This window comes from Miscanthus floridulus, chromosome 4 (assembly GCF_019320115.1).
Source record: "Miscanthus floridulus cultivar M001 chromosome 4, ASM1932011v1, whole genome shotgun sequence".
NCBI classification, from domain to species: Eukaryota; Viridiplantae; Streptophyta; class Magnoliopsida; order Poales; family Poaceae; genus Miscanthus; species Miscanthus floridulus.
In genome coordinates this window covers 24,116,933-24,136,968 of record NC_089583.1, presented here as the reverse complement: position 1 = coordinate 24,136,968, position 20,036 = coordinate 24,116,933, and the positions used below count along the sequence as shown (strand labels likewise).

General features: G+C 47.6%; 2 protein-coding genes and 1 pseudogene across 2 annotated transcripts; all 3 read right to left on the bottom strand.

The window, feature by feature from the left end:
- Positions 1 to 9,609: 9,609 nt before the first annotated feature.
- On the bottom strand, positions 9,610 to 12,384 carry LOC136548250 (glycerol-3-phosphate dehydrogenase [NAD(+)], chloroplastic-like; annotated as a pseudogene).
- A 794-nt stretch (positions 12,385 to 13,178) lies between these two features.
- Positions 13,179 to 14,594, bottom strand: LOC136548249 (glycerol-3-phosphate dehydrogenase [NAD(+)], chloroplastic-like). The gene is made up of 4 exons (XM_066539850.1): positions 14,589 to 14,594; positions 13,605 to 13,974; positions 13,381 to 13,498; positions 13,179 to 13,286 (listed from the first exon to the last, which is right to left on the bottom strand). Coding segments are annotated over exons 1-4 (495 nt in total). The 3' UTR covers positions 13,179 to 13,285.
- Positions 14,595 to 15,810: 1,216 nt separating this feature from the next.
- LOC136549546 (small ribosomal subunit protein eS12-like) lies at positions 15,811 to 19,414 on the bottom strand. Its single transcript, XM_066540851.1, has 4 exons — positions 19,275 to 19,414; positions 16,538 to 16,829; positions 16,175 to 16,240; positions 15,811 to 16,077 (listed from the first exon to the last, which is right to left on the bottom strand). The coding sequence occupies exons 1-4, from the start codon at positions 19,277 to 19,279 to the stop codon at positions 16,018 to 16,020; spliced, it is 423 nt and encodes a 140-aa protein (XP_066396948.1). The 5' UTR covers positions 19,280 to 19,414; the 3' UTR covers positions 15,811 to 16,017.
- Between the last annotated feature and the right edge of the window lie 622 nt (positions 19,415 to 20,036).

Below are 20,036 nucleotides of genomic sequence, written 5' to 3'. Positions count from 1 at the left end.
TTGTCAAGTATATGTTGATGATATCATCTTTGGATCATCAAATGAAGACTCATGCAAAGAATTTGGTGAATTGATATCAAAGGAGTTCGAGATGTCCATGATTGGTGAGCTTACATTCTTTCTTGGTTTTCAAGTCAAGCAAATGAAAGAAGGCATCTTCATCTCTCAAGAGAAATACACTAAAGATCTTCTCAAGAGATTCAAGATGGATGAATGTAAGCCAATCAAGACCCCAATGCCTACTAATGGACATCTTGACCTAGATGAGGGAGGTAACCCGGTTGATCAAACTCTCTACCGTTCTATGATTGGTAGCTTGTTATATTTAACCGCATCTAGGCCCGACATCATGTTTAGTGTGTGTATGTGTGCTAGATTTCAAGCTAGTCCTAAGGAAACACATTTAATTGCCGTAAAAAGAATCCTTAGGTATCTTAAGCACACACCAAGCATTGGCCTTTGGTATCCCAAAGGAGCTTTATTTGAATTAATTGGCTATTCCGATTCGGATTACGCCGGATGCAAAGGTTGATAGAAAGAGCATATCCGGAGGGTGCCATTTGCTTGGTAGATCACTTGTGTCTTGGTCCTCCAAGAAACAAAATAGTGTGGCTTTGTCCACCGCCGAAGCGAAATACATTACCGCGGGTGCATGTTGTGCACAAATTTTATACATGAAATAAACTTTGCTAGACTATGGTGTAGTTCTAGAAAAGGTACCTCTTTTGTGCGACAATGAAAGTGCGGTAAAACTTGCAAATAATCTGGTTCAACACTCTTGCACCAAGCATATAGATATCCGCCATCACTTTCTAAGAGATCATGTGGCTAAAAATGATATATCACTAGAAGGTGTAAGATCCGAAGATCAATTAGCGGATATCTTCACTAAATCGCTAGATGAGGCTACTTTTTGTAGATTGCGGAATGAGCTCAATGTACTTGATTTTAGTAACTTCACTAAAAATTGAGCTTGTGTTGTCCCTTGCACTCATTGTAATATACAACATGCTTAATTTGTGGCAATACATATAGGGCTTGTCTAACATGGTTAAGATAACCGCCGAAAAGCGTGTGAAGAAGCTTAACCTTGGATCAAACTTGACAAGCAACTAGATTTACTTACAAGTATTGCATATGCATGAATGTTGTTTTGTCGTTTTGTCCCATTCGCCCTCTTGTTGCCTATTTTCTTAAAAAGAATTATAGCCTAAGGCAAAATATTTTGAAAAATATGAGGGTTTGAGAGATGTCACTCACATCAGTCTCAATTGGTGTTTATTTGGATCTTATTCAAGTTGAGACTTGATTGGGAACAGGCAGCGCGAAGGTAGTTTGAAGATTTGCTGGAAAAAGTGCACCGGACGCTGCACCGGACGCTGCTGTCCAGCGTCCGATCAGTTCACAGGAGATGAACTGCTGCCGAAGGAGTGACCGGACGCTGCGTCTGTGCGTCCGGTCAGGAGGACCTTCAGCGTCCGGTCGATCGAAGGAAGGAAAGGCAGTACTGACCGGACCCTGCCTATGTCCGGTCATGGACCACCGAACGCGTCCGGTCCCGATTCTAGAGGAATTGGACCTCTCTAGAATCGACCGGGCGCTAGGTGGTAGCGTCCGGTCGCTACCATCGGAGCGTCCGGTCAGTGGATCTCGCACAGCTTCAGGACTCTTTTCTCCGTTCCTTCTCTATCGCGTTCAGGACCCTCATATAACCGCTGCCTTCGATTTGTTTCCCCATGACCTATCCCTAGCCCTTGCCGCCGCCAGGTCACCGCCGCTGCTCACCCACGCCAACACCGCCGTCTAGCACACTGCGCCGCCACAGCCTAGCCCACAGTCGAGCTCCTTGCGCCGGCCACGCACGCCACCGCACCTCCCTTGCCCGCACTCGCTCGGCCCTCTTGCTACCACGCCGCCTAAGCCGAGCCCGCTGCCAAGCCTCACCGCGCGCCTCTGATCTACCTGCTGCTCAAGCAATCGGCCTAGCCCTGTCTTCATCTTGGTAAGACCAGATCAATGCTCCAAATTCGATTTGCCTATGAACCTAGATCAACTGCATTGTTCTGATTCCAAATCGCATTCAGGGTTTTCGACCTAACCCGAGCCGGTTCCGAAGTTCCCCCACGCGACGTCTTTCCTTTTCCCGGATCACCGTTCGTCAGGTAGCTTGCTCGTCATCTCAATTTCGTACCTACATTGCTTGCTTCCTAGGTTTTCGCATCTAGTAGATATATTGTATTTATTCGTATATCCATCTATTCTATCATGCAGTGAGTCGGTGTCGTTGTGGTTCTTATGGCAGTTGACAGTCAACTCGGAGCCAAGCTCGTGAGTAAGGATCAAGGCCAAGCCTCAAGAGTGTCAGTTTGTCTGTTGATCTTCATCAGCGTCAGTTCATCATCTTGTTAGTTCTCGCACCAAGAACGTTGGTGGTGGCCCAGGTGATGATGATTGGAGGCCCCCACCTCGCCAGCCAGCAGGATCGAAGGGCAAGTCAACCAAGCAGGTGACATCCAAGAAGCGCAAGTACCCCGACGTAGAGACAGCGAGAGTAGCAGCTGTTGCAGAGGCCGCAGAGCGTGCCGAGAGAGGCGGTGCCTGCAGTGGAGTTGTCATTGCAGATCAGCCGGTTTCACCAGTAGTGAGAGCAGCGCCTGAGGAGGTTGAGCGTCATCATGGTAGTCCAGCTGGGACTACCACACTTGCAGGACGATGGGTTGCCATTGAGGAGGGTCAGTCAGCAGAGTAGGAGCCAGTTCAGTAGACTTAGGAGGGCGAGCAGGCACAGCAGACCCAGGAGGCCGAGGGGACAGAGCCGGCACCCCAGCTTCGCCACTCTGGACAGACCCGTGTACTAGTCTCACCGAGGCCGCCGACATAGCGGAGGGGATCACGTCCACCACCTAGACCACAGGGTCCACTTCTAGTGGTGCATCTCGACTTGAGGGCCGCCACAGCCAGACAGGTTTAGCAGCTGTGATTTGTAGAGTTTGAAGTTTGGTTTCCTCCGAGGAGGAGGGATGAGAGAGCAGCTGAGGGTTTCTACATGCCACTGCAGGAAGATTTCTACAATGCTTATCTCAACAGTGGGGCAGTGTTCAGATCTCAGAGAGTCTATCGCATAGAGTCTATTGTGGCAGCAGCCGGAGAGCACATTCGGCCTTACTTATCATATTTGCCAGGGTTGATAGATTTGATTGGACAGACGGGAATATATGTACCATCTTGGGTTCGTCAGTTTTATGCTTCACTCTTCATCGATCCACATCACAGATTTATTCACTTTGCCTTCAGAGGCAAAGACTACAGAGTGACGAGTGGCAGGGCCAGAGAGATACTGAGGCTACAAGATTAGCCTGTCAAGATGCATGAGGTTTGTTATGGATAGCAGGAGCCTCCCAGGCGTCCTCATGGAGGGTTGGTGCCCCCTACAGATTTAGTGTGACATTGCTTCAAGGAGCCTTTTGGTGAGGGGTCGAGCAGGAACTCCAGTGACTTGACTCCTACAGCGAGAGTGCTAGAGGCCATTATCAGGAGGACACTGCTTCCTAGGTTGGGATATAGGGAGGTCCTGACTCGCTTACAGCTCTAGCTTCTCAATGCCCTGATGCAGCAGACAGTATTTGATATCTGGGACCTCCTTCTTTCAGAGACAGAGGATACAATAGCTGAGGGATTCAAGGGTCGCAGGTAGCTTCCCTATGCTCACTGGATCACATTTCTCATCCGTAGAGTAGTGCTTGATAAGCCCCCAGGTATGATGGATGAGTATATAGGTGCTACCACAGAATTCCCAACTTACAACTTGTCACAGAGGATCAGACACAGCACTCCTCAGGCACCTAGACAGCCTAGCCATCGTCCCGACATGCCAGAGTCCGCAGCTCAGCAGGATGAGATTATTAGAGGGATTGCAGCCACTGAGGAGGAGGAGCTAGAGGCACAGCAGGAGGTGAGCGAGTATAGTGACAGCTCTGACGACGACTACCAGCCTATTCCTCAGATGCCTCCACACAGACACGATGCAGAGGCCTATAGCTCTAGTTCTGCTCCACCTGCTCCGCAGACAGACCCCGCTCTCATTGCTATTCTTAAGCGGATGCAACAGACACAGGATAGATAGGCACAGGAGATAGCTGCTACTTTTGCCTAGTTTTAGGCTCGACAGGACGAGTTCCAGAGGCAGCAGCAGGCCATGCAGCAGCAGCAGCTTATGGGTTTCATGCAGCATGTAGTGATAGCTCTTGGGGCCCCACAGCCACAGCCTTCGCCCTAGCTTGCTCAGCCTGATACCACTTTGACGACTCCAGCAGTACAGCCTAGTGGGCTCTAGAGTCCGGGACAGCCTCCAGCTCAGTTTGCTTCACCTCTTGTATAGGTGTCCCAGTGGTTAGCTTCACCCGTGGTAGCCCCGCAGTTCACTCCACTTCAGATGGGCTTCACATCGGAGTAGTCACCCTCGCTATTTGTGCCTAACACGTCAGTCTCTAGGAGTCTTGGAGCATCCTTCAGTGAGCTGACCGACATGCCTACACCACCTCATATGCATACTGCCGATCCGTCCATAGCAGCTCCAGTCGCAGTGACTACTCAGAGGCTCCCCTCGTCTGTCGCCTCGTCAGATCCTACGACAGACATACTAGCAGCTTCACAGGCAGCACCAGCCCTAGCTCAGACCTAGACCGCTTCAGCGACACTTCCTGCCATAGAGGGTCAGTCAATTCAGAGCTCAGGGTCAAATGATGATGGTGCCCAGTTCCAGCTTGCCCCACGTTCTTCAGCGCCCGGCTCGTCCGCTGTAGCCCCGCCGACCGATCCTTAGGTTTTGGTGTTTGACGCCAAAGGGGGAGAGGGTTCGAGTATGTAGACTCAGGGGGAGCTACATTTAGGGGGAGCTAGTTATATAGTTTTAGCTTATTATATACATTTGGAGTTTTATTTGTGTGATACACTATTACTTTTGCATTCGTGTGTTTACTTTCACGCATATTATTCTATCTATGTGATAGTGTTATCTATGTGATTGTGATATATGACATGTGTGCTTTCTACTTTGCATTATTTAAATGTCATATTACTTGTGTTATGCTCATTTGCCTTTGCTTCTGCGTTTATACTCCGATGCAAATGAGCCTTGTTAATCATACTCATGCTTAATTCACATCCTTTGAGTATATTGTGTTGGCTTGGGTCATATAAGCTTGACTAACACTTTTGTTCTTATCGACAAAAGCTTATATGAACCAAGCCCGTCAAAAACCTTACTCCTTCACATACTCGAGGTGGTATTGTCATCAATCACCAAAAAGGGGGAGATTGAAAGCATCTAGGCCCCTAGTTGGGTTTCGGTGATTAATGACAATACAAGATTACTATGACTAATGTGTGTTTTGCAGATGCAATTAAGTTAGGTCATGGTAATGGAGATCAATCGGGCAATCAAAGTTGTCATGCCCCTACGATGGAAATCGTTTTGGTTTTCAAAGGATGGATGACAAGGTTAAGGATGACTAGTTCTAGGTGTCAATTGGAGTTGGAGAGACACTTAGAGTAGTTTAGGACCTTGTTTTTCCTTTGGCCGTACTATTAAGGGGGGTACGGATGGGTAGCTTGACCTAGTTGAGTCTAGTGAGTTAGGTGTGGTGCACACTTGTTAAAACTAGCTCTAGGTAGCTCCTACGAAGCCCTTTGATCCCATGGAGCAAACTTCATTCACAAATGATCGAGAGTTGGAAGTGAATGGAGGGTCAAATACTGACCGGACGCTAGCTCCGGTGCGATCGGACGCTGGCCGTAGGGTTCGGTCAGTTCATTTGATCGAGGAGAACAAGTCTGGTGTGACCGAATGCTGGAAGGTCAATGTGACCGGACGCTGAGGGCCAGCGTCCGGTTGACTCCAGTAAGGGTCCAGACTTGAGAAAGTGTGACCGGACGCGTCCGGTCAATACTGACCGGACCCTGAGTATCCAGCGTCCGGTCGAGTCCAGTAAGGGTTTTATGCGACCGGACGCGTCCGGTCAGTGCTAACCGAACCCTGCCAGCGTTCGGTCAACTCATTACTACTGGTTCACGGGTTGAACTGATCGGAGCATCCAGTCAACACGATCGGAGCGTCTGGTCACCCCGCAGAAGCTCATAACGGTTCGTTTTTTAGGCTGCCTTATAAATAGAAGCTCCACTCGTGTGTGGAGTCACTTTTGCTCATTTCAATAGCTGAGAAACACGTTTGTGAGTGCCAAGAAGAGCAAGGTCCTAGTGAGGTGTTTGTGATTTGAGAATCCAAGAGTGAAACCTCATTAGTGAATCAAGAGTAGACAAGTATGCATCCATCTTCTCATTAGGCTTCATGTGGTCAAGTGAGAGTTCGTGCTTGTTACTCTTGGTGATCGCCATCACCTAGACGGCTTGGTGGTGATTGGGAGCTTGGTGTTCACCCGGCAGAGCTTGTGGGTGACCCAACTTAAGTTGTGAGTGGCTTTGGGTGATTCGCCGCGACGGAGTGTCGAAGAATCAACCCATAGAGAGCACTTGATCCTTACGCGGATCAAGGGGGAGCTACACCCTTGCGCGGGTGCTCCAACGAGGACTAGTGGGGAGTGGCGACTCTCCGATACCTCGGCAAAACATCGCCGCGTTCCTCTCTCCATTTACTTTGAGCATTTACTTTAAGTATTTACTTTGAGCAATTCAATACTTGTCTTTATATTCATAGAATTGCCATGCCAAAGTAAGTTTGGAACATAGGTTGCAAGTCTTTTGTGCATTAATTTGATAGAAACACTTTTCTAGGCACAAGGGGTTAATTGGGCTATCCGTAGGATTTGATTATTGCAAGAAAATTTAGAATTAGCCCAATTCACCCCCCTCTTGGGCATCTTGATCCTTTCAGCGACTAAAAACACCTTGGCTGCGCAACGATACCCTGGTTAGAACAAACTCCATCTCAAAACTAGAAACACACACACACGCCCGCTAAACCAAACACCCCCTAGATGGTTCTACCCGAACCGCCCGGGGGCTCGGGGGCTACATCTGTGGGTGTGCTCGCGCGCACCCGCCGATGAAATGGAAAACCTCCCCCACTGACAGCACAGGAAACCCCCCTAGACAGTTCTGCCCAAACCACCCAGAGGCTCGAGGGCTACACCCGCGGGTGCGCTCGCACGTACCCGCTGACAAGACAAAAATCCCCTGGATGATTCTACCCAAATCACCCGAGGGCTCGGGGGCTCCTGTCGGGTTCATAGACCCGGGGTCCCTCAGGGACTGGCTTCCACGTCGGGCTTGACCCAAACAGGCAGCACACAACTCATGGGCCGGCCCAAGAGTCTAAAACAATGGGCCAAAGGGCGGTCCAGTCATAGACCGGAAGGTCTGGACGAAGAGGAACGACGCCCGCTCGTCAACTACTTCGGTCCACCTCTCCGACCAGAGCGCTCGCTTCAGACTCCAGCAGCCTCCGGACGGCCTCTCCGATCGAAAGGCCTGGCCCAAAGCGCTACTTCTAACTCTGACCCGCGTCGCCGACCGGGGGGCACAGAAACCTGCTCACCGCTCTTCTCCGACTGGCGTGGCCAGAACCGACTGGGGCCATTCGACCGGGGACGCTCGCTCGAAAGAAGCCAGGGGTGAACGAAGAAAGCAAGCCAGGGCGCGTAAGTCAAACCATGATACCAGGGACCATACCCTGTACACCTATAGGAACAGTACTCTGCAAACACCCTGACACAAACAGTATTGTAGGCGCCGACATTTTCCTCTATAGTATTGTAGGCGCCGTTAAAACTCCCATATGGTAAGGCCCCCCACGTGCCTCCGGGTACCGATAGTGTTGTGGGTGCCGGGATTTACCGTATGGGGTGAACATGGTGACACTCCTCACATGCCTCTAGGCATCAAACAGTATCTACAGGTACTGACATCTACCATTCCTGAAGAAGGCAAACACAACTTCCCACATGCATCTGACATTCTACAGTAACACCAACAGTGTTGTAGGCGCCTACCATTATCTTGTACCCGCCGGTATGGGCAACAAAGCTCAGTAGCATACGTACCCTCACTTGTAAAGCCACCCCCTTTATCTATAAAAGGGGATGCACTCCCTCCAACAAAGGAGAGGCTTTTTTTCTCTCTGAGGCCCCCTTTGAAGAGCCTTTCTCAGATTCATTAGGTCAACCAAGTTCTCTAGTCCACAACCACAGAACCACCAGGTTCGGACCTCAAACACACGCTTGAACACTTAGCTCATAACGTAGCTCCAGTCGCTCTTGGCCCTTCCGACTGGAGCCGACCGGACCTCTTGTACACCCCATCTTTCTCCTTCTCGTTTGTAACCTCACTGCAGACTTCGAGCACCTGGGCTCAGGAATAAAGTCACTGACCGACCCAAACTAGACGTAGGGCACGTTGCCTGAACCAGTATAAACCCTATGTCATTGAGTGCTAGGCCACATCCGATCACAACGTACGGCAAAACTACAAATATTTATTAGTTGGACACATTCTGCACCGACAATACACTTGAAACATACGTGCATAGCCATTGCAACACGTGCACATCTCAATCTACTTTTGCAACGTCCTGACCTACTTTCGTAACACTGATACAAAACATTTACAACATACCTCTGAAATACTTGAAACATATAGTTGCAACATCACTTTCAGGTCAAACATCTCCTTACTACTTTAGGCGAATATGGAAGCTCAGTCGTGCGTGGAGGTCATTGGTGTGCTCGCCAGGTGGCACGGAGCTGGGCGGCGACGTACAGAAGGCGTGGTGGGGACGGCACGGGCGACAGTGGCGCAGAGGGCAGGGTCGGCGACGCATGAAGGTCACTAGTGAGCTCGCCGGCGGACGCGAAGCTCGGTGGCGTAGAGGGCGGGGTGGGACAACGCGTTGAAGCCTACGACGGATGAGGCGGAGTGGGGAGTCAGCGGGGTGCAGACTCGTCCATACATATGGACTCCTTCCATGGGAGGAAACGAAGGTTGGTGGGGATCACCTGGGAGCAAAGCACGATGGCAAGGGAGGCATGTGGGTGGATGCAGCGGCGCAAGGAGCGAGCAGGGAAAGAAGGAAGGTGGGTGCGCACAGCGACACAAGGACCCAGCATAGTAAGCGAGCCCTTGCAAAGTCATGTGGGCCTATGCGAAGAACCCGAAGCGGTGTGCCAAGTCGTTTCGGTCCGGTGGATGCGGCGTCCGATGGGAAGAGAACCATCCGGACGCCCTAATCAAGCATTTCCGTACTATATACTAACAAGTGCAGTCCCTGGTAACATCAACAGTGCAGCCGTGATTGGATCGCCCGTACATTGTTGTTACTAGTGAGTGCTAGATGGCCCTCATCTCCTTCCAATTTAATGCCAGAGCTTGAGAACATTTCCCTCTTCAAAACAAACGTCATCGTAAAGCTTTTGCCGGTGTACAAGGAGAGGACAATGTGTTCCAAAATTATACCGGATATATCACTTTTGCATTAATAATGTAATGGTACAAAAAAGTAACGGCCTTTGGCAGATTTTTCATATGGTCGGCCATGGGCCCAAGCTACACTTGGAGCCAAGTGGGGAAAAAAAATGCAAAACTCCATTGCTAGCCTTGTTAGACTTCCTCGACCTGTAAAAGAAAATTTTTACATGTTGTCATTCATTACTAATTCGAACAAGACTAATGCCAGATTTACTATAATGAGCAGATAGCAGTTGAGGAACATCCTTGTGTGTTTCAGCCTTCCAGGCAAACTATAGTTACTTAAACTAGAAGCATCGAAATGAAGTGGGTGTCTGTTTTGTTTAGTCAGAATAGCCAACAAGAACGCCTGTTCTCATGATCAAAATATTCTCGCTGGAACACAATAATAAAAGATACTGACAACACAGTGAAGAATGATTTCAGGAGAAGCCAAGTTTGCTTTTCTTCTTTTAAGACTATGTGGTCGTTTAGACAAATTGCTTGATTATTGTTTTGATTTTACAAGTTAAAAATGTGAAGTCACTAGCCAAACACAACAATTTAAAATAGAGCAAGGATCCGATGGCTGTGCTTGTGAAATAAAGTGCTCCAGTTCATTTGGTAGTGTGTATGAAATAAACTTCAAATTAAATGGCATACCTGAGGAAGATTCATTAACTCCATAACCGCCTTATTTGGAGTTAATTCATTATCAATTATCCGTGCTACTGCTGTCAAGACTGGCATTTTGACCTTGTACTTCTGAGCCAACTGCAATGACAGCCCCAGCGGTTGATACACCCTCAGCAACCTAAAGATAGATAAATGCACTAATTACAGATTATACAGATGAGTAGGTGGCATCTTCTGCATAAAGCCATAAAGTGATGTCATGGAAGGAATTCTGCACACCTGATTCATAGAACTTATGATTTTATCAAGCTTTTCGCCAGAACCAAGGCGCAGTCCCACAGTTCTATTCCGTGAAAGATTGACGAAACATGTAAGCATGATGTCACCAGACCCAGACAAACCAGAAAGAGTAGTTGGCTTTGCTCCCATCTTCGTTGCCAACCACCGTATTTCTGAACAGCCTTGAGCAACAAGGGCAGCCATACAGTTATTTCCAAGACTCATACCTTCCACTATACCTGCAGCTATTGCAAGAACATTCTTCAGGGCACCTGCAATTTCTACTCCTGTAACATCACTGAAGTATCATAGGTCACATTCAAAATATTTGCCTAATTCTCAGTATCACAGGTCACTGAAGTACCAGAACTGTCATATCAAAATAATAAATCTCTACTAACCTAACTCCTAATGTGTACAAATCCTAAAAGCTATCAGTGGAAGAAACATTCATCACACTTCTTTATGTTAGTACAGTATATCATGTATAACCTATTAGTTGGGATAATTTTATGTGGACAAAAGTTTCTCAGGCAACAGAATATTGCTCCTAAGCCTAATATTGAACTGTTTGGTAGAAACTAACTTCAAACAAGGAAAACTACTTCTTATGCTTAGCTGTTGAACATACTAATTGCAAATTTTAGATAACTAGTCAATTTAAAATGAAAGTTTAAGAAAATCATTAAGCTTTCCTTCTTCCCTATTGAATGATGTTCTGGAATTCAGATAGTAACACACTAACCTTTCCCTTGTCTTAATAGTTCAAAAACTAATGCCATGCTACTGAATTTAAACTGTAAGATATTTTCTCTCTTTCTCATAAACAAAAAGTCAGCAAAAAATTCCGTGATTCATTTTGTTCATGCATCTTCCACCTCATCTTCTTCATCAATTTTAGAAAAAAAAAGCCTACATGGCATGCCCTTTTGCATGTCGTGCAGTTGTAGCTTGTTGTATCTTCTGTGATGAAGTCATGGAGCTAGGCAATTTTACCTTGATGTGCTTATCCTCAAATTTGGGGAAGCTAACAGCTGCTGAACAGAACTTGCCAATTTCTTGTCTTTGGACGCCACCACCATTGCTACAATTTCAAAGTTGAATGACAACGAACTTCAATCCAAATTGAGAGATTCCAAGCGATTGATGAAAGAAAGAAATCCAAAGGCTAGTGAGCCAAATATCATCAAATGCTAGTGGAATAGCTTGCACAATTGCATGGCTAGATTTCAAAATACAGTTGTATTTGTTGTACAATTCTGATTCCTATGGTTAAAAATACAGCTGTACTTGCTCTCATGTTTTGAAGGAAAAAAAACAGTAACCAAAAGTACAGTTGCATTTGCCATACAACATCATACACTAAAAACTGGACCAAAAAAAAAGCAGTGCAGAATCTCTTTTTGCTCCCGGTTAATGAGAGTTTCTTGGATTTTTTTTTCAATCTTTTCTTTTCTCGGAATTTTCTGATTATTAGGATTGTTTTGGTGTCTTCAATTCCAGGAGTTGTTCTTTCATATACAGATATGTGAAGAAGTTTAAAGGAATACAAATAACTCAGCATCAACATTAAACTTGAAAAAAGAAGTGACATAACAGGTTAACAATATTAATAAATAATATCAACAGACCTGTAGGCAATTCGTTCATTAACTCTACAGCAAACGATGGTCCTGACAGGACAACAAATGGTTGACGGCGATTTCCCAATGCTCGGGGGATGATTTTAGACATTGTCCGAAGGGTATTGAGTTCCAACCCTTTGCTAAGTGATATGAATGGCAACTTTGGATCAACATGTGTTGAAATACTTTCAAGAAAGGATGAACTGAACTGCCACAGAAAGTATCAATCAGAGTCAAAAGGACGAAATATCTGCAACAAGCATAATGCTCGGTAAAGAACTGTGAATACCTGAACCAGGAACAGCATGGAAGCAGAAATCAGCTCCTGCTAAAGCATCAGCGGCACTAGTCGTTGCAACAATATTTTCTGGCAATCTATGTACTGATAGTACTTGCTGCAGTAAAAAGGAAGAAGCTGTAATTCAGATACATTGTAATATTTTTCACCAAAAATAGTTCATGATTGGCCACTCTATATAAGAAGGTAGTGTTACACATTAGCAAATTGTCTTTTCCTCCTTTTTGTGCGAAGCCAAATATTATATATATACTCAGCTAGTATCATACATAATAAACTGTAATAAATCATCAATATATAGCATATTCATCTCAGGATCATGTCGCTGGTGAAATGGCTACTTTGAAGATAAAACAGCTCAGTTACAGTTTTTCATGCACTTTGAGTTCAACTCAATTACTCCATTTAAACCAGATGAGGTTTCCTTTCACATTCTCATAGGCGTTGGAAACATTGCCCAGTTATACATTTTCTTACAACTATGCAATATGAACTCTGAGGAATGTGGATGGGATGCAGCACAAATTGATGTATGGTAACAGCTAAATGCACACAAAATTAGTTTTCCAAACCCGAAACGTGCCATTGCCTAATTGGTCATAATAACAGGATGATAACACTATGCCTGACAGATTAACCCCCATGGGGGGAGGGGTTTGTGTGCTTCCCGTGTGTGAGCCCAGTATGGCTTCACCGACATCCGGGTGTTCCTATACATAAAAAATTCTTTCCTTCCTTAATTGAGAGGCAGAGCTCCTACCAGGTTTTCGAAAAAAATAACACTATGCCTGACAGCCAGGGGGGGAGCCAGGCCCTTTTGCTGAGGTCAGCTGACCCCGAAGGTTTTCAGAAATCCAGTAAAAAAGATCACTGTTACTAGCTATGTTCTTATACTACAGTCCATAGTTAGTAAGCTAGATGACCCCGATGGCATATTTGTGCTGGCTTCGCCCCTGCTGACAGCCTGCCCTGCTCGTCGATAATCTGAGTATCTATTCGTTCAACATGATTTTTTAGTTCAACAAGAACCTAAGAAATACTATTCTACCACATGGATCAAGAAAGCAGGCAGCAGAGGTGACCAACCAATTGATATGTGTGTTGTTGATGGACCGGCAGACGAGGTCGTCCCTGAGCAGCATGGCCACCTCGAGGTCGGCCTTCTTGGCCGCCACATGAGCCGCCATGGCCGTCCCAAATGACCCTCCACCGAGAACCACCACATGCAAAAACCAAACAGGCAGCTTCTCTCAATCAGATCTGGTAAGGAAGCGATCCTCCCAGCCCAGAGAGTGCGAGAGCCAGTCTACCTTGCGCGTGGTCTCCGAGGACGTCGCTGCGGTTGCGGCGCCGCCAGGAGCGGGACCACCGGACTAGCTTCTCCCACGCGATGCGCACCGCGCGGCGACGGTCCTTGCGGCCGCTCCTGCGTGGCGAGGCGCCCGCGTCTTCGGCGTCGTCGTCGCTGGAGTCCTCGTCCTCCGGTGGCGGCACGGCGTCAGTGGCGCCGGTGAAGATGGACGGACGGGCGGCGGACGGCGGCGGCGAGGCGGGGCCGAGGACTCGGGATGGAGGGAAAGAAGGCGGTGGCGGCGGCGGCGGCCATTGGAAAAAGGAGAAAGAACAGTTCGCGCCTTTGTTATTGTTGCTCAGCGCCGGTCGTAAGATTTTTTTTTTTACCTACAAGGAAGCTAAAATTTTGGACTTTTTGATATAACCATGATAATAGTACTAGTACTATCCATCAATAGCATATATATACACATATACAAAATGTTACTAATAAGCGGTTAACAGAATTGAAAAGCAATAATAAGCGGTTAACAGAATTGAAAAGCAATATCCATATAGAATAATTTATATACATATTAAATTACTTCAAAAATTTATTCTAACATTCCTTAATGTGAAGTCATCGATGATGGTGTCAATATTAATCTCAACCAACACTCGCTTCTTAATGCACAATATAGGGATTAAAACAATTAGTAACTATAATTTCATAAAGTAGGGGATCGAAACAATTAGTAACTAAATTTAAGATTCCTACCCTACATTGCTGGTTGCTACCGCCCGGCGCCTGCCTCCTCGGCTGGAACTGTCGATTGTTGCACAGGGAATCAGGGATCGGATCACGTAAGAGGTGAGATTAGGGGGCCTTGTGAGGTGTGATTTGCCGCCTGCTCTGTCGCTCTGCTTTGCTAGGAAGTGGATGTCGCGTCGCTGCCAGGCCCCGCCACGCGCCATGCGCCCATGCCGCACACGCAGGAAAGGAAAGGCCGAAGGTCGCGTACTCGCATGACTCCATGCTAACGTCTCGCGCGCCGTGATCATAGTAGCCGAGGAGTCGGGGATCTGGCTACTGGCGTCTACGTATTACTAGTGTATACATACATGGGTTGGGGCCCATCGGAGGCCTGGGCCTGGGACGGTCGTCCCTCCCGCCCCTCCTCAGGGCCGGGCCTATTGTTGCTATCTCATCTTATCCGTTCCCGCCTTTCGCTAGCTCCCCTGCTTTTTTTCCCGAGTGATTTGGAGTCTTCTGGCCAATACAATGATGCCACATTGTCTTTCTCCTCATGAACCGCTCCTTTGGTAGTGTTTGCAACAATGTTGTCTTTCTTCCTCGTGAACTGCACCTTTGATAGGATTTCCGATTGCTCGCCAGGTAGGGTTCGAGGGTTAAGAAGGATGGTTGGAGCCTCATCGTCGGCTCATGGCCTGCTCCTTTGGTAGGGTTTGCAACTGCTTCCCCAGGTAGGGTTTCAGGGTTTAGAAAGATGGTTGGAGGCTCATCGGCTTGGTAGTAGAGGGGTAAGGGGCGTACCGGAGAGTTTGGTTTCAGACTTTCAGGGGCTAGGGCACTCCTAGCCCCGTCTTTTCTCGCTAATGCCAACGAGCCTTACCTTACCAGATCAGGCAAGCGAAGAGAGCGAAGTGTTTGCCAACTCGCCCCGAGGCCACCTAGTCCAGGAACCAAATACCCTTCACTCAGCTAGGTGAGGCAAGCAGAAGAACCAAACGCGTCCGAAAACCAATGCCGTACTCTACTCTCTAGCATGCCAAGAACTCTATATGGTCGTTTTCCAAGCTGCATCTCAGATTTAACATTCTGTTTTTAAAAAATATCGTCCCTTCTCCAGGTTCTATTAGTCCCTTCATTCATCGCATCGCATGTTACACTGTCTGACCACTCAACCATTTCCCTCTGCTTTCCATTCTCAAGTTTGAGGAAATGGCAGTTCAAACAGTGATTTAATTTGCTAAAAACAGATTTCCATAGTGTCTTCGCAATGTGGTCTCGTGGTGGTATGAAGATCACGCATAATGATTTCGTAACTGATTTATGCGATGACTGTCCTAATAAAAAGCACCACAGGAAAGTGTAAATTGCACTGCATTCGAGCAGAGCACATACAGATTTGTCAAATCAAATAAGAAAAAAAAAAAGAGCAACTGCAACCCAGAGAGTATATAAACATGAAACACCATGGAACATGGATATAAACAAAAAGGTAACGGCAAAGCAAGCATAAACTCAGCTCTTCATGATTTGCATTAATACCAGATGACAGCACCATAAACAAAAAATTCAGATGTCCAAATTGCTCATATCCTCTTTGGCTCTTCTAGTAAAATGTTCTAGTCTCCTAGCAAGCCCCAGATGCAAGCATAATTTTAAGCCCAGGTCCAAACGCAGAGTATTACTGAAACGTGTTACATCTAGTGCGATTTGACATACTCCTGCACTATGTTAAGGCCCTCAGATTCTTCACCGTAGTCCTGGTAATTGAAACGAAACAGTAAAATGTCATGTTTACTGCCTAAGGTAAACCAAAATAATCAATTGTAGTAGGAAAGAAGGTGATTGATATGCTACCTTGACAACGACACAGGAGCAGCCTACAACCTTCCTTGCCTTGCCCTCAGAGTCAATCTTGCAAAGCTGCAAGGAGCACAAGTGGAGGTTGTTACGATCAAGGCTCAAGTTCATACAACAGAATACACAGCATAGTGGAAAATGGCATGCTCTAGAAAATTGAAACACAACTTAACGAATTTAAAAGGAAATGTAAAGGCACATTTACAGACAATAGTAAATTTTCCTCTGTCAACAAAAGGTGGGGCATTGGAAGTGATAAAATGAATGTTCAAATGAGTAATCCAGTAACACTATCTAGGCAGCAGCAATAATACTATGTAAAAAGGAGCACAAGTTTTAGAGAAGGATACTAAAACTCACCCCAGCCCACTCGCCAAGAGTCTTAGAAGCAGGAACAGTGACCAGGTGAACATTGTGCTCAGCGCAGAGCGCCTTCACCAGCTTGACATAATCTGGCTGGTCACAGTCCTCAGCAAGCACGCAAAGCTGAGCGGCGTGCTTCTCGATGGCCTTGGCACCCTCACGAAGACCCTTCACAAGTCCATCATGAGCACTTGACTTCTTCATCACGAGCTGCAGAGCAGTCATCAAGTCCATCGGCTCTCCAAGAACTGGGGTTGGTGCCTCAACCGCGACTAGGGCCTCCTGATCACTGCCAAATCAGAAAAATTTGGTGAATTGACAATGCAGGAACGAAAAGCATTACATATGTCACAACAAATTTGCAAAGGCTATAAAAGTATCAACACATACTGTGCACAGATGAAACATTTCAATACTAGTACTCGGGAATTTCAAGGCTCTAGAAATCAACAAGCAACAGGACATAGGTCGCAAGCCAGCAGAACTTAAAAGCATATAAAGTGAAGTTCATTTTTAGTCTTGATATGATGATAATAATAGAGGCTTTTACGTGTGTGCCATTATAAAAGTTGGTAATTACCTACAAGCCACTAAAAAGTTTGAGCGGTCACACATGCCACTCATCTAAACTTATTTGTCGTCCACATCATTCCGTCCATCTTCTGTTAGATCTTTGCCATTTGCTAGCCCTGACATGTGGGTCCAGGCCGGTCAAGATGTGCAAAATAACCCCCTCCCTCTCTCCCAATCCCTCTACTGCTCGCTGTGGTCCTTGCGTCGCGGCTCCGCGCCGCCGCTCTCGCTGCCGCCCTTCCTCGTGTTGAGCTCGCCCGCGCCGCCCGTGGTGGACAGGCCGTGACGTGATGAATCTCACGCCACTTGGATGGAGGTCGAGCGCCGCCTCCTGGCCCTCGCCCCAGTCGGTGTCCTGGCATCTATCCACCTATGCGAGGCGCGGTCACTGATTTCACGCTCGAGGCTCTCAATCTCTTCGTTGCAGGTCGCCGGGTCGTTGATGCCCACCTCCTCCAGGATCTCCTGCAGCCTCTCCCGCTCTGACACGATCTCCCGCTCAATTTCCTGTATTGCGCAGGCACAGCGACACGGACCGTGGCATGTCCCTGGCCGCGGCGAAACAGGACCAGGCCATCGAACGCGGCGACCAGGAGCTTAGACCTGCCTGGTGATCGACGCGAGCGCGCCTGCGCAGGAATGGGGCTGGCAGTCTCGGCGGCCGAGGACATGTTCCGCGCGAGGCAGTGCAGCGAGCGCAGCAGCTCCCCATTCGTGGATTGGGCATGGCCATTGGAACACCTACAGAAACCGCTACGGCCGTGATGCACCTCCCTAGGCCTTGCCACCGCCTATTGCGCCTGCGTGTGGGTGACGTTTGTGTCCAGCCACATGCTGGCCGCGGCGCTCCCAGAGCAGGTTGCTCCCGGAGTCCCGGTGTACTCAGCGCGCACCAGCTAGGGCCGTGAGCACAGGTCAGCCTGAAGACGGGTGACGACTGCGTCTCCATCGGCCAGGGCAACAACGACATGGACGTCGCCCATGTGCGGTGCGGCCCCAGGCCCCGGCCACGGCATGAGCGTCGGCAGCCCTGGTCGGTACGCCAGCGAGGGAGGTCACCTTCACCGGCACCATGTACGGCGTCCACATCAAGGGCACGACGACGACGCGTCGACACCGGTTGCAGTGATGCTCAGGTGTGGCGTGGCGTGCCAGGGCACGTCGGCCAAGTGCGACTGTGCGAGAACGCCACGGTCATGTACGTTGGCTACCAGCTCCCCAAGTCCTGCACCTAGGTGGCCGTGCTTCGTGTTCACGTCCCAAAGCCCTTTGTTGCCTGATGCCCTTTCGGCTATGCTTCTCCGTTCTCGCACAATCACCGATATGGATGGCGTCACTTCAAGCTGCTGGAACATGCCGAGGATGCCAGCTGAGCACGTCATGCCAAAAGCGAACACCGTGTTGGAGGTTAGTGGCACCAGAGGAAAGAAACTCTTTTACATGTCTTTCAGACTTGGTAGGCATTTTGAACTTTTCTCATCACAATTTGACACCGTTAGAGGCATAAACGGATGGAATGGCGTGGACGACAAAAAAGTTCCAGGCCAGTGGCACCTAGGTGCGCTCAAACTTTTTAGTAGCTTATGTGTAATTACCAACTTTTATAATGACACATGGGTAAAACCCTCATAATAATAATCTCAATCAATTGAAACAAAAACATTCATCTATCAATTGCTTAGATTGGTACACTAAACCACATAAACAAGGCAAACCTGCAGAAAACTAAACGTTACTAATAACCCAATTAGCCATCAAAAACTCAGTTTGGTTTTGTCAGCCGGCCATTTAGCATGCAAGCAACTGGAAACTTGAATTGCACACTTTTCATCCAATTCCCAAGTAACGCATTTGCAAAACAATCTAATTCATAACAACACAAATGAGCACATGCCTTTATGAAGTTCGAACCAGGGCATTAGATGTGCCCGATCATTCAAGATCTCAAGACCACATAGTGGTAGGATAATCATTTCATCACAACAGTAGCGAAACCAATCCACCGAGCTACTGGCTATTGCTACCCCTACTCGCGACAGTTCCAGAAAACACGCATCGAGCAGAACGATTCTAGCGTCACACCAATCCGGAACTAAAATTTCATTAACCAGACCAAGATTCCTGGAACGAGCAGGGAAAAGATATCGGTTGGGGAACTTACGCCATCTTCCGCGTTGTGAAGGCGTCCCTGGAAGGCTGCGAAGGGAGATCTGGAGCAGGCAAGCGAAGAGTCAGTAGCGATTAGTGAGGGAGACGGGAGGAGGAAGAACAGACGAGGCGAGGGGAGCGCGCCGCCACCTGGAGGGAGGGAGGGAGGGAGCACCGGGCGGCTGCTAGGGTTTTGGCGAGAGGGTGTGCGGCAGGTGGGAGAAGGCGGAATTATAGTGCCGGGCTGCCGGCTCGTTGAGCCGGGCCTGTATGGGCCTTCGTGGGCTAAATATCTAGCCGGGCCTGTATGGGCCTTCGTGCGGCAACAACTTCTGTGGGGCAGTAGGCGGAGATCCCTAGTTCGGGAGTCCCGACCTGCACGAAGCAGTGACGGAATTAGTAAAAAATTTCTTATGCAATTCGGATAAACCAAATTCTCATTCGGTAAAATCATATTTTAAAACCATATAAATTGTTTAAATAAAATACAAAATACTTTAAAATATAGTCATATAAGAGACTTACAATATTACTTGTTGATCCGTCACTTTCTCAATGACATGAATGTCTCAATTATATCATCTTCATCAACAGTTTCAACCACAGGTGGGGTTGGGTTCAAAGCAGCTGCAGCCAGCTTCTTTGCTGCTTTGCCAAAAAAGATCTAATGTCGCCATTTCTCTTCATCATTCAACAATTCTTCTGAAAAATAGTTTATAATTACCAAACGTGCAAAACTCAAATAGTATAGTCACATGCGATATTGAGTTATTGA